Genomic DNA, 20612 nt, shown 5'->3' on the forward strand with positions numbered 1-20612 from the left:
GGAGCATGTCACCTGACGCTGATACCAACTAAGAATGTCCTCGATTGTTTTTACATATACATCCTTTCAAAATGCATAAACGTTTTACACGAATTATATTCGATGGAGTGTATCTAACCGGCAAGCCACCGTGGCAGGTGATGAAAGGGTGTTTAATCTTACAAAACAATTCTCTCTCTCTCTCTCTCTCTCTCTCTCTCTCTCTCTCTCTCTCTCTCTCTCTCTCTCTCTCTCTCTCTCTCTCTCTCTCTCTCTCTCTCTCTCTCTCTCTCTCTCTCTCTCTCTCTCTCTCTCTCTCTCTCTCTCTCTCTCTCTCTCTCTCTCTCTCTCTCTCTCTCTCTCTCTCTCTCTCATCGCTATATAAGTGCAATAATCTTAGATGCGACGTTAAACCCTATTTCACCTGACCTCTACTCGGTGTTAGTTGAAAATGTAAAACCTGAGCTAGGGAAGTAAAAAATCTCATGAAGGAGACTTTTTCTTGGGAATAACAACATAGTACATGTTGGCTGTTTGCCGTCCTGGGGCGTATCTGCTGTCCAACTGACTTACACAACGAGAGGTGCATGGCTTACGTCTTCTGTGGGTAGGGTCGTATCAAAAGTATATACTCCACGTCATATGTCATTACCTTTGATTTATTCACTCCTTACAATAGAAATATACTACACTTGATGCAAATAATACATTTTAAACATAGCACATTATATTATTATAATAAATCATTTAAAATCATAGACTTATTGCACGTACGTTGAGCTGATTTCAAAACATGTGACACGCCATTCGCGTATATACATTCACTGAGTGGTCGTGCAGTTTCTCTTCAAATCGTCAAGTCCTCTCTGCTGATCCTCATATTTCTTCCCTTTTGGAAGTAGGGTATGGACTTGCAACTGTTCTCGGTGGGCACAGGTCAAGTTCAAACGCTGACCCTCAGTCATAATCCCTTAATAAACACAGTAAAACAACAAGAAACATCAAAGTACATCGCAATTCACCTCCCGCGAATACAAAACAGTCGCCTCCAGGGAACATTGAGCATGATGTCAGGAACATCTCACAGTAGGCACAGTAGGTGGGGTAAGGTGTTCTGGCATGGATGTTCCCGGGAACACTGGCCATTATATCAGGAACATCCCAAAGTAGTTGGACTGAGGTGCTCCGACATGGATGTTCCCGGGAACACTGGACATGACCTTGACCCTGGTGTTGGCCTCCAGGTAGAAGGTGGCCCCGAGGCTGCTGGTGGTGTAGGCGGGACGTCCCCGTCTGATGCTGGGGGTGGACTGTAGGTTCCTCATCAGGGGTGTTGGTGCTTCCTCCAGCTCTGACGCCTTCTGTTTCACCACAGCGTGAATGATCCGCCCATAGTCCAACTCCTGGGTTCCGCTGCCACTGTACACGATCTGTAGCAATCAAGACAATAATATACTATATACACCATACTATATAATATACACCATCAACGTCCACCTTCAGACAATTTGACCAACATGACAACCACTTAACCTAAAACTATCCAGTTAAAGTGAATCACATGGTGACTTTGATTATTCCAGTGTACAGCAATATGTCCGAAGCTCTACCTACATTCATATTCACTCCTGCATTAAGTTTGTTTATAAGAAGGTTAAAACACACTCGGTGTCCCGGAGAGCGGAAGGTCTGCTGTCTAGTAGTAGATGCCTGTTTGTACAATGAGAACGTGGAGGCACACCACAAGTTATCGTATTCAATGCAGATGTTATATTGAGTCTACCTGGCTGTAGATGAAGTAGTAGCCTCCATGTGTCACAGTCAGACCCCCGTCTGTGTAGGACATCTTTTCACTGACAAACGTGGCGTCCAGGTCCTGTCTCCAGCTCAGCGTGGGAACGTCACCTGCAGGAAGCCATTATGATGTCACAGACTATACAATGTACGTCACCTGCAGGAAGCCACTATGATGCAACAGACTATACAATGTACGTCACTTGCAGGAAGCCACTATGATGTCACAGACTATACAATGTACGTCACCTGCAGGAGGCTACTATGATGTCACAGACTATACAATGTACGTCACTTGCAGGAAGCCACTATGATGTCAGAGACTATACAATGAACGTCAGCAACATGCCACCCGTGAAGGGCCTTGTGACGTGCGGCTGTATCGCACACTAACACTAAGACAAATGTCCTAAAGAATGAAAAAAACAAGTTTCAAAAAATATTTCGATCGCCTGCACAGTTTCTTTACATACATGGTAAGATAACACTTATGTTGAATATTGCACATGTTATTCTTGATTTGAACACTTATGTTGAATATTGCACATGTTATTCTTGATTTGAACACTTATGTTGAATATTGCACATGTTATTCTTGATTTGAACACTTATGTTGAATATTGCACATGTTATTCTTGATTTGAACACTGCAGTTGAATATTGCACCTGTTATTCTTGATTTGAACACTTATGTTGAATATTGCACATGTTATTCTTGATTTGAACACTGATGTTGAATATTGCAAACGGGTTTTTCTAATTTGAACACTGATGATGAATATTACACATGTTATTCTTGATTTGAACACTGATGTTGAATATTGCACATGTTATTCTTGATTTGAACACTGATGTTGAATATTGCACATGTTATTCTTGATTTGAACACTGATGTTGAATATTGCAAACGTTTTTCTTGATTTGAACACTGATGTTGAATATTGCAAACGTTTTTCTTGATTTGAACACTGATGATGAATATTACACACGTTATTCTTGATTTGAACACTGCAGTTGAATATCGCACATGTTATTCTTGATTTGAACACTGATGTTGAATATTGCAAACGTTATTCTTGATTTGAACACTGATGTTGAATATTGTAAACGTTATTCTTGATTTGAACACTGATGTTGAATATTGCAAACGTTATTCTTGATTTGAACACTGATGTTGAATATTACACATGTTATTCTTGATTTGAACACTGATGTTGAATATTGCACATGTTATTCTTGATTTGAACACTGATGTTGAATATTGCAAACGTTTTTCTTGATTTGAACACTGATGTTGAATATTGCGAACGTTTTTCTTGATTTGAACACTGATGATGAATATTACACATGTTATTCTTGATTTGAACACTGCAGTTGAATATCGCACATGTTATTCTTGATTTGAACACTGATGTTGAATATTGCAAACGTTATTCTTGATTTGAACACTGATGTTGAATATTGTAAACGTTATTCTTGATTTGAACACTGATGTTGAATATTGCAAACGTTTTTCTTGATTTGAACACTGCCGTTGAATATTGCACATGTTATTCTTGATTTGAACACTGATGTTGAATATTGCAAACGTTATTCTTGATTTGAACACTGCAGTTGAATATTGTAAACGTTATTCTTGATTTGAACACTGATGTTGAATATTGCAAACGTTTTTCTTGATTTGAACACTGCCGTTGAATATTGCACATGTTATTCTTGATTTGAACCTTGATGTTGAATATTGCACATGTTATTCTTGATTTGAACACTGATGTTGAATATTGCAAACGTTTTTCTTGATTTGAACACTGATGTTGAATATTGCACGTTATTCTTGATTTGAACACTGATGTTGAATATTGCACATGTTATTCCTGATTTGAAAACTGATGTTGAATATTGCAAACTTTTTCTTGATTTGAACACTGATGATGAATATTACACACGTTATTCTTGATTTGAACACTGAAGTTGAATATTGCACATGTTATTCTTGATTTGAACACTGCAGTTGAATATCGCACATGTTATTCTTGATTTGAGCAGTGATGTTGAATATTCCATGTGTTATTCTTGTTATCAACACTGATACTGAATAGTTCCATGTTATTCTTGTTATGGAATCTGATGTTAAATGTTGCACATGTTATACTTGTTATGACCAGTGATGTTAAATATTGCATGTGTTATTCTTGTTATGACCAGTGATGCTGAATATTGCATGTGTTATTCTTATTATGATCAGTGATGCTGAATATTGCATGTGTTATTCTTGTTATGACCAGTGATGCTGAATATTGCATGTGTTATTCTTGTAATGACCAGTGATGCTGAATATTGCATGTGTTATACTTGTTATGACCAGTGATGCTGAATATTGCATGTGTTATACTTGTTATGACCAGTGATGCCAAATATTGCATGTGTTATACTTGTTATGACCAGTGATGCTGAATATTGCATGTGTTATTCTTGTTATGACCAGTGATGCTGAATATTGCATGTGTTATTCTTGTTATGACCAGTGATGCTGAATATTGCATGTGTTATTCTTATTATGACCAGTGATGCTGAATATTGCATGCATCATTCTTGTAATGACAAGTGATGCTGAATATTGCATGTGATATTCTTATTATGACCAGTGATGCTGAATATTGCATGCATCATTCTTGTAATGACAAGTGATGCTGAATATTGCATGTGTTATACTTGTTATGACCAGTGATGCTGAATATTGCATGTGTTATTCTTGTTATGACCAGTGATGCTGAATATTGCATGTGTTATTCTTATTATGACCAGTGATGCTGAATATTGCATGCATCATTCTTGTAATGACAAGTGATGCTGAATATTGCATGTGTTATACTTGTTATGACCAGTGATGCTGAATATTGCATGTGTTATACTTGTTATGACCAGTGATGCTGAATATTGGATGTAATATTCTTGTTATGACCAGTGATGCTGAATATTGCATGCATCATTCTTGTAATGACAAGTGATGCTGAATATTGCATGTGTTATTCTTATTATGACCAGTGATGCTGAATATTGTATGTGTTATACTTGTTATGACCAGTGATGCTGAATATTGCATATGTTATTCTTGTTATGACCAGTGATGCTGAATATTGTATGTGTTATTCTTGTTATGACCAGTGATGCTGAATATTGCATGTGTTATTCTTGTTATGACCAGTGATGCTGAATATTGCATGTGTTATTCTTGTTATGACCAGTGATGCTGAATATTGCATGTGTTATACTTGTTATGACCAGTGATGCTGAATATTGCATGTGTTATACTTGTTATGACTAGTGATGCTGAATATTGCATGTGTTATTCTTGTTATGACCAGTGATGCTGAATATTGTATGTGTTATTCTTGTAATGACCAGTGATGCTGAATATTGCATGTGTTATACTTGTTATGACCAGTGATGCTGAATATTGCATATGTTATTCTTGTTATGACCAGTGATGCTGAATATTGCATGTGTTATACTTGTTATGACCAGTGATGCTGAATATTGCACATGTTATTCTTGTTATGACCAGTGATGCTGAATATTGTATGTGTTATTCTTGTAATGACCAGTGATGCCAAATATTGCATGTGTTATTCTTGTAATGACCAGTGATGCTGAATATTGGATGTAATATTCTTGTTATGACCAGTGATGCTGAATATTGCATATGTTATTCTTGTTATGACCAGTGATGCTGAATATTGCATGTGTTCTTCTTGTTATGACCAGTGATGCTGAATATTGCATGTGTTATTCTTGTAATGACCAGTGATGCTGAATATTGCATGTGTTATTCTTGTTATGACCAGTGATGCTGAATATTGCATGTGTTATACTTGTTATGACCAGTGATGCGGAATATTGCATATGTTATTCTTGTTATGACCAGTGATGCTGAATATTGCATGTGTTATACTTGTTATGACCAGTGATGCTGAATATTGCATGTGTTACCTGTATATTTAGCCCCAGGGTCGATGATGATGTGGGCTGCTGCTTTGTCAACGTTGCCTCTGTCGTTGTAGATGTTGGCGATATTCCGCGATAAGGCTTCCACTGTAAACACATTCAACACTGTAGATGTAGATGTAGATGTAGATGTAGAGGTAGATGTAGATGTAGAGGTAGAGGTAGATGTAGATGTAGATGTAGATGTAGATGTAGATGTAGAGGTAGAGGTAGATGTAGATGTAGATGTAGAGGTAGATGTAGATGTAGATGTAGAGGTAGATGTAGATGTAGAGGTAGATGTAGATGTAGATGTAGATGTAGAGGTAGAGGTAGATGAAGATGTAGATGTAGATGTAGAGGTAGAGGTAGAGGTAGAGGTAGAGGTAGATGTAGAGGTAGATGTAGATGTAGAGGTAGATGTAGAGGTAGAGGTAGAGGTAGAGGTAGATGTAGATGTAGATGTAGATGTAGATGTAGAGGTAGATGTAGATGTAGATGTAGATGTAGATGTAGAGGTAGATGTAGAGGTAGAGGTAGATGTTGATGTAGAGGTAGATGTAGATGTAGATGTAGATGTAGATGTAGATGTAGAGGTAGATGTAGATGTAGAGGTAGATGTAGAGGTAGATGTAGATGTAGAGGTAGATGTAGATGTAGATGTAGAGGTAGATGTAGAGGTAGAGGTAGATGTAGATGTAGAGGTAGAGGTAGATGTAGAGGTAGATGTAGATGTAGATGTAGAGGTAGATGTAGATGTAGATGTAGATGTAGAGGTAGAGGTAGAGGTAGATGTAGAGGTAGAGGTAGAGGTAGATGTAGAGGTAGATGTTGATGTAGAGGTAGAGGTAGATGTAGATGTAGATGTAGATGTAGATGTAGATGTAGAGGTAGAGGTAGAGGTAGATGTAGAGGTAGATGTAGATGTAGAGGTAGATGTAGAGGTAGATGTAGATGTAGAGGTAGATGTAGATGTAGATGTAGAGGTAGAGGTAGATGTAGATGTAGATGTAGATGTAGAGGTAGATGTAGAGGTAGATGTAGATGTAGATGTAGATGTAGAGGTAGATGTAGAGGTAGAGGTAGAGGTAGATGTAGATGTAGAGGTAGATGTAGATGTAGATGTAGATGTAGAGGTAGATGTAGATGTAGATGTAGAGGTAGATGTAGATGTAGAGGTAGATGTAGATGTAGATGTAGAGGTAGAGGTAGATGTAGATGTAGAGGTAGATGTAGAGGTAGAGGTAGATGTAGATGTAGAGGTAGATGTAGATGTAGAGGTAGATGTAGAGGTAGATGTAGAGGTAGAGGTAGATGTAGATGTAGAGGTAGAGGTAGAGGTAGATGTAGAGGTAGATGTAGAGGTAGAGGTAGAGGTAGAGGTAGAGGTAGATGTAGAGGTAGAGGTAGAGGTAGATGTAGAGGTAGAGGTAGAGGTAGAGGTAGATATAGAGGTAGAGGTAGATGTAGAGGTAGATGTAGATGTAGATGTAGAGGTAGAGGTAGAGGTAGAGGTAGATGTAGAGGTAGATGTTGATGTAGAGGTAGAGGTAGATGTAGATGTAGATGTAGATGTAGAGGTAGATGTAGATGTAGATGTAGATGTAGAGGTAGATGTAGATGTAGATGTAGAGGTAGATGTAGATGTAGATGTAGAGGTAGATGTAGATGTAGAGGTAGATGTAGATGTAGATGTAGAGGTAGAGGTAGATGTAGATGTAGAGGTAGATGTAGATGTAGAGGTAGATGTAGATGTAGAGGTAGAGGTAGATGTAGATGTAGATGTAGAGGTAGATGTAGAGGTAGATGTAGAGGTAGATGTAGATGTAGAGGTAGATGTAGATGTAGAGGTAGATGTAGATGTAGATGTAGAGGTAGAGGTAGATGTAGAGGTAGATGTAGATGTAGAGGTAGAGGTAGAGGTAGAGGTAGATGTAGATGTTGATGTAGATGTAGATGTAGAGGTAGATGTAGATGTAGATGTAGATGTAGAGGTAGATGTAGATGTAGAGGTAGATGTAGATGTAGATGTAGAGGTAGATGTAGAGGTAGAGGTAGATGTAGATGTAGATGTAGAGGTAGATGTAGATGTAGAGGTAGATGTAGAGGTAGATGTAGATGTAGAGGTAGAGGTAGATGTAGATGTAGATGTAGAGGTAGAGGTAGATGTAGATGTAGATGTAGAGGTAGATGTAGATGTAGATGTAGAGGTAGAGGTAGATGTAGATGTAGATGTAGAGGTGGATGTAGATGTAGAGGTAGATGTAGATGTAGATGTAGATGTAGAGGTAGATGTAGATGTAGATGTAGAGGTAGATGTAGATGTAGATGTAGATGTAGAGGTAGAGGTAGAGGTAGATGTAGATGTAGATGTAGAGGTAGATGTAGAGGTAGATGTAGATGTAGATGTAGAGGTAGATGTAGATGTAGAGGTAGAGGTAGATGTAGAGGTAGATGTAGATGTAGAGGTAGATGTAGATGTAGATGTAGAGGTAGATGTAGAGGTAGAGGTAGAGGTAGATGTAGATGTAGAGGTAGATGTAGAGGTAGATGTAGATGTAGATGTAGAGGTAGATGTAGATGTAGATGTAGAGGTAGATGTAGATGTAGATGTAGATGTAGAGGTAGATGTAGAGGTAGATGTAGATGTAGAGGTAGATGTAGAGGTAGATGTAGATGTAGAGGTAGAGGTAGATGTAGATGTAGATGTAGAGGTAGAGGTAGATGTAGATGTAGATGTAGAGGTAGATGTAGATGTAGATGTAGATGTAGATGTAGAGGTAGAGGTAGAGGTAGATGTAGATGTAGATGTAGAGGTAGATGTAGATGTAGATGTAGATGTAGAGGTAGATGTAGAGGTAGATGTAGATGTAGAGGTAGATGTAGATGTAGAGGTAGATGTAGATGTAGATGTAGAGGTAGATGTAGATGTAGATGTAGATGTAGAGGTAGAGGTAGATGTAGATGTAGATGTAGAGGTAGAGGTAGAGGTAGATGTAGATGTAGATGTAGAGGTAGATGTAGATGTAGATGTAGAGGTAGATGTAGATGTAGATGTAGATGTAGATGTAGAGGTAGATGTAGATGTAGATGTAGATGTAGATGTAGATGTAGAGGTAGATGTAGATGTAGAGGTAGAGGTAGATGTAGATGTAGATGTAGAGGTAGATGTAGATGTAGAGGTAGATGTAGATGTAGATGTAGAGGTAGATGTAGATGTAGATGTAGATGTAGAGGTAGAGGTAGAGGTAGATGTAGATGTAGATGTAGAGGTAGATGTAGATGTAGATGTAGATGTAGAGGTAGATGTAGAGGTAGATGTAGATGTAGAGGTAGATGTAGATGTAGAGGTAGATGTAGATGTAGATGTAGAGGTAGATGTAGATGTAGATGTAGATGTAGATGTAGAGGTAGAGGTAGATGTAGATGTAGAGGTAGATGTAGATGTAGAGGTAGAGGTAGATGTAGATGTAGATGTAGAGGTAGATGTAGATGTAGATGTAGAGGTAGATGTAGATGTAGATGTAGATGTAGATGTAGAGGTAGATGTAGATGTAGATGTAGATGTAGATGTAGAGGTAGATGTAGATGTAGAGGTAGAGGTAGATGTAGATGTAGATGTAGAGGTAGATGTAGATGTAGAGGTAGATGTAGATGTAGATGTAGAGGTAGATGTAGATGTAGATGTAGAGGTAGAGGTAGATGTAGATGTAGAGGTAGAGGTAGATGTAGATGTAGAGGTAGAGGTAGATGTAGATGTAGAGGTAGATGTAGATGTAGATGTAGATGTAGAGGTAGATGTAGATGTAGATGTAGATGTAGAGGTAGATGTAGAGGTAGATGTAGATGTAGATGTAGATGTAGATGTAGAGGTAGAGGTAGATGTAGATGTAGAGGTAGATGTAGATGTAGATGTAGAGGTAGATGTAGATGTAGATGTAGAGGTAGATGTAGATGTAGATGTAGATGTAGATGTAGAGGTAGATGTAGATGTAGATGTAGAGGTAGATGTAGATGTAGAGGTAGATGTAGATGTAGATGTAGATGTAGAGGTAGATGTAGATGTAGAGGTAGATGTAGATGTAGATGTAGATGTAGATGTAGAGGTAGATGTAGATGTAGATGTAGAGGTAGATGTAGATGTAGATGTAGATGTAGAGGTAGATGTAGATGTAGATGTAGAGGTAGATGTAGATGTAGAGGTAGAGGTAGATGTAGATGTAGATGTAGATGTAGATGTAGAGGTAGATGTAGATGTAGATGTAGAGGTAGATGTAGATGTAGATGTAGATGTAGAGGTAGATGTAGATGTAGAGGTAGATGTAGATGTAGAGGTAGAGGTAGATGTAGATGTAGATGTAGATGTAGAGGTAGATGTAGATGTAGAGGTAGATGTAGAGGTAGAGGTAGAGGTAGAGGTAGATGTAGAGGTAGAGGTAGAGGTAGAGGTAGAGGTAGATGTAGATGTAGATGTAGAGTTAGGCATATTCATAACAACTTTCAAATACCACGATTCAGAGGACATCTGTCAAATTTACAAACTACTCGAAAAAAGCGAATCTCACCTCTCTGACTCTCTGCTGATGCATCGTTAACCTGGAACATGAGGGGAAGATGCGACTTGTCAAGATGAAACTGATGATGACAATAAGATGACAAGATAGACACAATTTTATGGATAACAACTTCTTTAATACTGTGAAAAGCAACGTTTCGGTATAGATCCTTATACCGTGGTTTGACAGAGACAAAGAAGTTGTTATCCATAAAATTGTGTCATCTTGACATCCATCAACTTCTAAGTAATGCCTATCAAACAATTTGACAATAAGATGATGGTTAATGGCTGAGATGTTTCTCTAATTGCATCTTGTGTTTCTGTAAGTATCAAATCTCGCACACAGTCAACAAAATTGGTTTCTGCATTGTTTTTTTAATGATTTGGACGCTTTTTGGTTCTGCACGTGGGGGTGTAGGTGTGATTCGCGTGCGCTCGTGATTAAATGTAAACAAGGGCGCAGTTGTGAATAATGAAATGACTTTAAATGCATGCTGGATATTGTTCCTACCATCAGTCCATGAACTGCGGATACATTGAGAGAGCATCTACTTCTATCAGTGCTGTTGCCTGTGAGTTTGTAGGTTGCCATGGTGACCAGTATCACGAGCAGGATGGCGTTCAACACCACCAGTGACACAGCCACGATGACAGGCCTGTGAGAGGAGGACATATGTCACAATTCGCTTAAACGTTGACTCAGATTTCATAGGTTAAACATTTGAAGGGGAGTATTCCCTTGAGTATCCCTAGTATTATTATACATAGCGATATGCCTGATGTTCTTATTGAATGATTGCCCACTGAATCAGTGTAAGAGTGAGTGAGTGAGTGAGTATGGTTTTACGCCGCTTTTAGCAATATTCCAGCAATATCACGGCGGGGGACACCACAAATGGGCTTCACACATTGTACCCATGTCGGGAATCGAACCCGGGTCTTAGGCGTGACGAGCGAACGCTTTAACCACTTGGCTACCCGACCGCCCCGAATCAGTGTAAGACAAAGTCTGAATTATTTCACATATGCGTTTTTCGTTGTTTAGCTTTTACCAAGCTTGCAACTTCAAAATACTTATTACAATGTCAAGTACAGTATAGATATATATTGTACTTGACATTTTAATAAGTATTTTGAAGTTGCAAGCTTGGTACTTTCAAATTTCAACATGTTTAACTTGAATTTTCAAATCAGCATTTTCAATTTTCAAGAAAGTGAAAATAAATATACGGCCCTAACGGACACCAGTTTTTACTTTGTCATTCAGTTAACATGGTAGAGAGTTTCACGTGCAAGTGATAACATGTGTTCCGAGGTTTACGTTGGAAAAGCTAAACAACGACAAAAAACGTATATGTGAAATAATTCAGCCTCTGTTACTTTTGGGTATATTAATTTAAAGTATTCAAAGTATTCACTCGAATATTCAACATAGCAACGAGATAACAACCCAGTAAAACCATAACAACAGGATCTCTGACTTGTACTGGATGGACAAGAGTAATGTTGTCATACGTCAAGCCTTAGATCACATTATGTAAGAGATGACTTACTTGAATGTTGACATGTTTGTGTGTGCTGCGTTTGCCGTCTAGTACGTTGCCACCCCTATACCACGTTGAGGTCCAGCACAGTGACAGGGGGAATACAAGCTGAAACACAATCAGGGGGGTTATACATGTTACATAGCAGAAACACTGTTCTTAACGTAATCATTGTAAACAAACCGTGTATACTACCTTTCAGATCCAAATTCAAATTTCCCTCACATCTGGCGGTACAACCAATCAAGTTGCCTGTTGAGGGAGGTTGACCTCTCGTGTCATTTCCGGGCAAGCGGCGTATAAACACCACGAGTACATTCTCGCGAGCTAACAGAAGACACCCGGCTTCCACATTGACTGCCTCTTGTACACTTGTGATGAGTATGAACATGCAGAAGTCCGGGTTCATCTTCTTCATTAAGAAGGAAACCTGAGGGAATTCCTGGAGGTGTGATCAACATATATATATCCGACATGCCGGACTCTATATTGATGAATTGAGTCCGGCTTTGGTGCTTGATAGTTTTTCATTGGGAAAACCGTGTTTGCGGCTTTCGATTCCATCCAGCAAATATATCGATTCTGTTCTCTCTCGATAAATACGCAGGGATCCCCGTGGAGCTAGCCTGACATTCCGTCTTGTGGACATATCTCACATTCACAGACATGACAACACACGCACACACACAAACACACACACACATACAGACATACACGCACACACACATACACACGCACACAGACACACACCACACAGACACGGACACACCACATACACACAAACCACTCAGACACACGCAAACATACACAGACACGCACACAGACACACACACCACACATACACGGACACACCACACACACACAGACACAAACCACACAGAAACAGACACACACACACGGTGATACTTACACACTTAATCCGTCAGACTGAAGTAGTGATGCTTGTACACACTGTATCACCAGACTGTGAATGACACGAGTAGTTTCACTTTACTTTTCCTGTAGTTTTATAGAAAGTGAAAGTAGTGTATTCATATATTCCATGGTCATGTTAATGGTCAAGAGAATAACAAACGGCAAGAAGCGATGTTAACTTTAAAAAATGACCATCTTTCGTTATTTTGCCATATGAATGTGGAACTTGCGTAAATAGAAAGTCAACAGTAAGGTGTATGCGTTAGGCACTTTGATAAAGGGGAGATGCTATGCGGGGTGGTAACTCTTGTAAGACAATAGTTCCGTCAAAGTGTTCTGTTCTCTGTTGTGAAATATCAAGTGTAATGTTCACTGCAACAACATGTCACTTTTCTCATATTCAGAAAACTCTGAAACTGAAGTATATATAATGAAATACAGATCCGTCATTTGGCCTACGTCAGACTATTACTTATGAAATTCGTTAAATGAATAAAGTCTCACCCGTAGCCAGTTGTTCTTCATTACTAACCAACACAATCTCGGTATCAGAAACAATAGTTTGCTTTTTTCATCAGAAGAAACACACGTCACTTCACCACCGTAACTAGTGTATAATATCATGACAGGAAAACAGATGTCCGCTCTTGTAATGTGATTAGTTGCGTGGTAAGCGTAGTCACGTGCTGTTATGTAACATGCGACAGTTTTGAATAAACGGCCGGCCAAGTGACAGGCTCGTCTCCTACTTCCGCGTATGTCGTTCCTCCCTGAGAACCCAACAGTAATTATAGTAGCGAGAGTGACCAGGGTATTTACATCGGAGAATGGATGTGCAACCCTGGGTAATCGAGGATGATTCCTAGTTGAACCCTGTTGTTATTCCCACCAATGATCAGATGGGTTTTACGTGTCATTAATATACATTGACGAGTTCCCTGGGTAATTTCTCGATTCTGATTGGTCAGTCACAGGTATCAAATCTCCATCTCTGATTCAACTAAATATATGTATTCTTTCCGAACATTGATCGGTTTTCAGTTTCAAATAGTCATATCAGCAAAAGTTACGAAATACCGAGTGGTTGTTCCAGGACCCCCGTCACCCGACATTACCCAGAACGTCGATGTAGAAACTGTTGTTCTGAGTACTGTTGCAAGGATGCTAGAAAAGAATCAGAATTCTTGTACAACACACGTGATGAGGTTGAACCCCGCATAGACGCTCCACTCATATCAGGCGCCGTTATACTATTTACTACGTATACTACTACTACTACTGATAATTCTAATTTATTTATTGATGTCCAATTCGACTGTAAAGCGTTATACTGATTAATTACGTTTAATGTGACATCCTAATAATAAGCTAAATACTCACTCCTTGTCTGTGATATATTTATCGAACACGTTTTTTTTTTATGAGTTTTTGACATCACAAATTTGATTAATATGTCTCAGGCAAGGAGTGTGAGCTTATCAATTTAGGTGTTGTTTTGACCGTTTCCTGAAATAAATTGACAACAACTCTCTTTTATACAATAAGGACGAAGACTACAAGACGGTTCTTATGTTCTACCCGCCGTCATATAGCTGGAATATTGCTGAGTGCGGCGTTAAACAACAAACAAATCTTATGTTCTACAGGAGAAATAACAACGTGAAAGTTCGGTGCCAACAAGTGGTAGAGCGTCCGCCCGGAGAGCGGAAGATCCCCGGTCGATCCCCGGCCGCGTCATACCAAAAGACGTTCACGGATGGTACTTGTTGTTACCCTGTCTGACGCTCGGCATTAAGGGGCTAAAACAAGGACTTGTCGTCTCGGAGTCAGTATACTGTGTCTGAGTGGGGTATTCACGTTAAACTGCGGCATGGTGTCTCAGAGTGCTAGCACTATTTATCGGCATCAGTCCGGACTAGTACAAGCACACACACACACACACACACACATACACACACACACACACACGTCGCTATATAAGTGCAATAATCTTGGACGCGACGTTAAGCCCCATTTAACCTCTGGCTCCTCGGTGCCAGCTGTATATTGAATCACGCGCAAGCAGCGACATATACTAGTCGTTAGGTACTGAATGTTATATTTCATCAATAATATATATATATATATATATATATATATATATATATATATATATATATATATATATATACTGGTCGTTAGGTGGTGAATGTTATATTTCATCAATAATATATATATATATATAAATATATACCGGTCGTTAGGTACTGAATGTTATATTTCATCAATAATATATATATATATATCAATATATACTGGTCGTTAGGTACTGAATGTTATATTTCATCAATAATATATATATATATCAATATATACTGGTCGTTAGGTGGTGAATGTTATATTTCATCAATAATATATATATATATATACTGGTCGTTGGTACTGAAAGTTATATTTCATCAATAATATATATATATATATAAATATATACTGGTCGTTAGGTGCATGGTGAATGTTATATTTCATCAATAATATACATATATATATATATATATATATATATAAATATATACTGGTCATTAGGGACTGAATGTTATATTTCATCAATAATATATATATATATATATATATATATATATATATATATATATATATATATATATACTGGTCGTTAGGTACTGAATGTTATATTTCATCAATAATATATATATATATATCAATATATACTGGTCGTTAGGTACTGAATGTTATATTTCATCAATAATATATATATATATATATATATATATATATATACTCGTCGTTGGTACTGAAAGTTATATTTCATCAATAATATATATATATATATAAATATATACTGGTCGTTAGGTGCATGGTGAATGTTATATTTCATCAATAATATACATATATATATATATATATATATATATATATATATATATATATATAAAAATAAATATATACTGGTCATTAGGGACTGAATGTTATATTTCATCAATAATATATATATATATATATATATATATATATATATATACTTGTCGTTAGGTGGTGAATGTTATATTTCATCAATAATATAAATATATATATAAATATATATATACTGGTCGTTAGGTACTGAATGTTATATTTCATCAATAATATAAATATATATATAAATATATATATACTGATCGTTAGGTACTGAATGTTATATTTCATCAATAATATAAATATATATATAAATATATATATTGGTCGTTAGGTACTGAATGTTATATTTCATCAATAATATAAATATATATATAAATATATATATACTGGTTGTTAGGTACTGAATGTTATATTTCATCAATAATATAAATATATATATAAATATATATATACTGGTCGTTAGGTACTGAATGTTATATTTCATCAATAATATAAATATATATATAAATATATATATACTGGTCGTTAGGTACTGAATGTTATATTTCATCAATAATATAAATATATATATAAATATATATATACTGGTCGTTAGGTCGTTGAATAGTGGACCCTCCAAAACTTGAAAAAATATCAAATCTTAACACAAGAGGGGGAACGTGAGGGGGGACGATGATGTCCGATGCAATTCCCAATTTTGACTTGTACCACATGTTCCGTGTTTTTTTCATATGAACAGTTGACTGGCCTTTGCGCGTGTTTGTGACAGGTGCCACCAGTGGGACAGGATACGCCCACCTTCTCGAGAACATCTGGTATCACCACTATTTGTTAGTGACACAAAAACACAAGGTAATGGTACAGTAAGAATCGTACATTCGACTCTGCTTTTGGTAGAGATTTCTTGTGAAAATGGAAAGGGTTTTGTAGCTGTTATTTACGAAATAAATTACTGCAATACTCATTTGCGTTACAAATCTGAGGGTACGTTTTGAAACAGCTCGCTGTAAAGCCAGCTGTACCTGCCAACGACCGAGTAATAGCCCGAAATAACCCTTTTAAATATGGCGCTGACTGTCATTCTCGTGAAAAGATGGATTCATGGAAAATACTGAATAATGCACCAGTTGTAGCCCTGTGACGTGGGTGTAAACATAGAGCTTACTAAACAGCGATGATGATCAAAAGAAGAATGTAAAGAGGAAATAGAAATAATAAACAGCCTCTTGAACATGCCTCTATGTGAAGCGGAAGAACACAACATAAAACACTTCTCGTATCTAGAAATCCGTGTTTAGACCCGGTAAATGAATTTCAATGAGTGAAGGCAGGCATGCGTTCAATAGGCCGAGGCGCTTTCTGAGCGCTTACTTAGGGCTCTCCGCGGGCGCTCGGGTGTAATCGAACGATCTGGCAACTGACGCCGGCAGAGGGCGCGGTTTTCAAAATGGCGTAATTTAGCAATATTGTTGAACATTGTGTATGTAAAGTATTATTGTTTAGAATAAAGATACGATAAACTTTCCGTTAGTTAGAAGGTCACCGATCAGACAACAAAACTCTATTTTATGGCATTATCATGATATACGTCGACCCAACTCATGTAATCCTACCGACTTATTTAACATTGGAAAATCAAAATATAGACTAGATTGTCAGTGACACTTGACACTGAGTGAGATTTCTCAGTTCGCTGTACAAGTCACTAATTAGTGGTAGATGGGCTCGTCGTTTATCAGATATCAGTTCGCTATATCCGTTAGTTCGCTGTAGAGAGTTCGTTATGTATTTAAATTTTATATGATAATATATAGGAGATAAATCGTGGGTTTTGTTGCATCCGTTTGTTCGCTCTATCCGTGTTCGTTATATTCGTGTCGTACTGTATTTACAAACGTCCTGGGGTAAAATACAATACAGTCGAATTGGAACGTTAGGTGAATAAGGACTTCTGGTTCTGCATTGAAGCTATCGAAGATGTGGATTTAAGAACCCAAATAAAATCATATTTCTTAAAACTGCATTCCAGGTATTTTATTTACCAGTTATTTGGGTAAAACATAATGGTTTGATGTTTATATTCATATATATTTAATTTCAGTATATTGTGGACAGTTATTAAGGAGAATAAATTAAATACATCGGGTAAGACATGTCACTTTATTGCCAAAACGGCAAGTACAAAGTCTCATAAATCACACAAAAAATAATTAATTACCTATAGGATTAGAAAAAAATCGAGTTACTAAAAATCGTATGTGCACAGGTGCAATATCGTTTACACGCACTAGTATATTTTATTACTTGCGCGTGAAGAGATCACCCGTTTAATAAACATACAGCTGTATTACACATTGTGTAATACCAAAACGCGTGCTTATGTACTCTCGGAACACGTTTCACGAACAAATATTGAAAACTCTCAACATCCTTTGGCTTATTCAACGACATTGCGTGTGGAGTTGAGTTGAGAGGAGCTTATGCACACTCGATGACCCCAGCAACCTTGTTGCTAGGCTGACGTCACACTGCATTGTTTCGCTGATGGATCTTGCAACAAAATTCCACAAATTACGTCATCCGGTATTGTGACGTTATTGTAAACTTTGAGGTGCAAGGCCCGTTCCACAAGGCGATCGTATTGTAGCGCAACGACAGTCCTTAGTCTGTTAAAGTATGTGAGTTGCAGTAGTCTTAGCCCTACGATAAATTTGTGAATTCTAAAGGTGGACTGTTGTATGGTATTAAATTCATACGTTTCAACTTGTGACGTGTTTAAAGTATTATTCTGTTAAACTCAATTGGACTATGCCGTGGATCGTGTAGGTGTTAGCCTATTCATACTCAACAGTATAATTCTAAAAACGTTATAAATGGCAAGTAATAAATAAAATACTAAACTCACTCCCGTGTAAAACCAATTTTCGCTCGTGAGATACAACTATTCACTCGTTTCATAAAATTGGTATTACACGGGAGCCCGTTTAGTATTCTATATGTATGTCATCCGGGCGGCATTGTTATCGTCTTTCAAATTTTATTCTGACACAAGAAATGACGTCATAGCTGAAAACTGTTGACGTCATTTGACAATTGTAGTTTTCTAAGACGGCGGTTGTGATCAGTGCATTTCTCTAAAGGAAAGCTCAGATGGATTAAGAAATAATAGGTAACAAAGAAGTTATTACACTCGCATGTTTGTCATACTGATTTTACGAAACTCGTCTAAGAATAAATGTATTACCCTCGCTCTCGTTCGGGAAAAATAATATTTCCTGGGGTGTGTTTTTTTAGTCAACACTTGGGGATTCCTGGTTCTGTTTATTGACCAAAAGTAATCTATGCATGCATATTGTATGATTCGACTAAATGGATCGGTGACTTGGTGGTTTGTGTTTCATTGTACCCCGACGGCCATTCGTCACCACTTGCCCCTTTCAGTAACCTAACTGCTTGTCCCCGAATAACACAAGTTGGTCACGAATGTCCCGAAGGCATGGGGCGTTGTCCAAATCAACCACTGGTAAAGTTGTCAGGGACAAAATCGATTATTTACAGGCCGCCCTGATATTGCTGGAATATTGTAACTGCAGTAAAAAACAACAATTCGCAATGTTTTAGATTTATTTAAGAGAAGAAAGACACCTATGAAAATATCTCAATTTACGTTTCCAGTTTCGACAAATGAAGGTTTATATCGCATAATAATACATGTCAAATGTTTACAAAAAGAAATCATATGAGTGTTATTGGGACAAAAACTGCAACTTCATACCAAATTTTATTATACATGTATCTTGTTCACAAACAGATGCATGAAAAGGAATTTTTCTGTACTGAAATTAACATGGGTTGCAAGGGAAAATACTCCGTGCTGCGAGGGGCTTCAAAATGCAGCTAAAACAATTGAAATGGCCTGGTTTTAACAAGTGAAAAGTCTTCCAATAAATGTATTTACTTATGTGGTGGTATCAAACTTCACCACTGAGTGCGTGTATGTCTAACAAGTTGTTCCTTGTCAAAAATGTAATGTTCACAGGCCCCGCTTTGTCCAAGTCCTACATCTTTGTCCCTCGGCGAGCCTCCTCCTCAGTATGCGCGGAGGCGCTAGAAAGCGCTCTCAGCGTGCGTTCCGTTCATTAGAAAAAATTCGGAGGTGCTCGCTGGCGCCTCGGCACCAAACGGCTTATTGAGAATGCACCTCAGCCCACATGAAAGAGGCAGTGTCATGTGATCACTGTGTTTAAACCTCGATCGGTCGTTGAGCAGACACTGAGGGGAGGTTTCAGATGATCCCATCAACTAACATGCTTTAAGTTAAGGTGGCACAGCACAGTGTAGGAGTCCACACGACCAGCCAACCCGCAGAGTGAATTCAGGGACAGCTCGGGAACAGAAGGAAATCTCTCAATAATACTACTAATAATACTAATCCTGACCTTAACCTTTTGAGTAAACACTGTATTGAATACAGATATGATGTATTGTAGTACAGTTGTTACAGTACGGTAGAATTTGCATGGGGAGGTAGCTGGTTAATTAACGGGGGATTCCGATATCTTGAAACTCCTAAGAAGAATATTAATTGATGTCAACTTTATTATGCGGAACACAACGTTTCGGAAAACATGCTGACTCCTTCAACTGATGAAGTTGACATCCATAAATATTCTCTCTTTTATGTGTATAACTTATAAATGCCATTCAAGACGTGATCTGGAAACTCGTTTATCGGAGAAAACGGAAGTGTTGGGGTAAGCGAGGCTCGACGGTACATGGCATCCAATCGGCTGAATGGTGAGTGAAACATGGCTCCCAAACATACTCACGTGTTACGGAAAGTACTTTCAGCAAAATAAAGAAAGAATATTCAAACACTGCAGTCCATTGCAAGTATGCTTATGGATTAATAATATATATGGTGAGGCTTAAAAAGGGCGTAAAGC

General features: G+C 37.7%; 1 protein-coding gene across 3 annotated transcripts; it reads right to left on the bottom strand.

Annotated features, from left to right (window-relative positions):
• Positions 1-622: 622 nt before the first annotated feature.
• LOC124118673 (lymphotoxin-alpha-like) lies at positions 623-14469 on the bottom strand. 3 transcript variants are annotated; one of them, XM_048386897.1, is made up of 7 exons: positions 13279-14469; positions 11869-11967; positions 10827-10971; positions 10323-10353; positions 5764-5865; positions 1763-1884; positions 623-1409 (listed from the first exon to the last, which is right to left on the bottom strand). In XM_048386897.1, exons 2-7 carry the CDS (start codon positions 11880-11882, stop codon positions 1125-1127), a joined length of 699 nt encoding a protein of 232 aa, XP_048242854.1. In that variant the 5' UTR covers positions 11883-11967; positions 13279-14469; the 3' UTR covers positions 623-1124. The 3 variants fall into 3 exon arrangements, with proteins under 3 accessions (XP_048242854.1, XP_046336837.2, XP_048242855.1); XM_046480881.2 differs by having other exon boundaries at positions 12770-14469; XM_048386898.1 differs by lacking the exon at positions 13279-14469 and adding an exon at positions 12055-12579.
• Between the last annotated feature and the right edge of the window lie 6143 nt (positions 14470-20612).

This window comes from Haliotis rufescens, unplaced genomic scaffold (genome assembly GCF_023055435.1).
Source record: "Haliotis rufescens isolate VD_foot unplaced genomic scaffold, xgHalRufe1.0.p SCAF_61, whole genome shotgun sequence".
NCBI classification, from domain to species: domain Eukaryota; kingdom Metazoa; phylum Mollusca; class Gastropoda; order Lepetellida; family Haliotidae; genus Haliotis; species Haliotis rufescens.

What these genes read in the sequence shown, in the direction of transcription:
- LOC124118673 (XM_048386897.1), bottom strand. An exon ending in CCGCAGTTCATGGACTGATG is followed by an intron (nt 10,354 to 10,826) that starts GTAGGAACAATA and finishes CTCATGTTCCAG; the next exon opens with GTTAACGATGCATCAGCAGA. An exon ending in CCCTGGGGCTAAATATACAG is followed by an intron (nt 1,885 to 5,763) that starts GTAACACATGCA and finishes GGCTTCCTGCAG; the next exon opens with GTGACGTTCCCACGCTGAGC.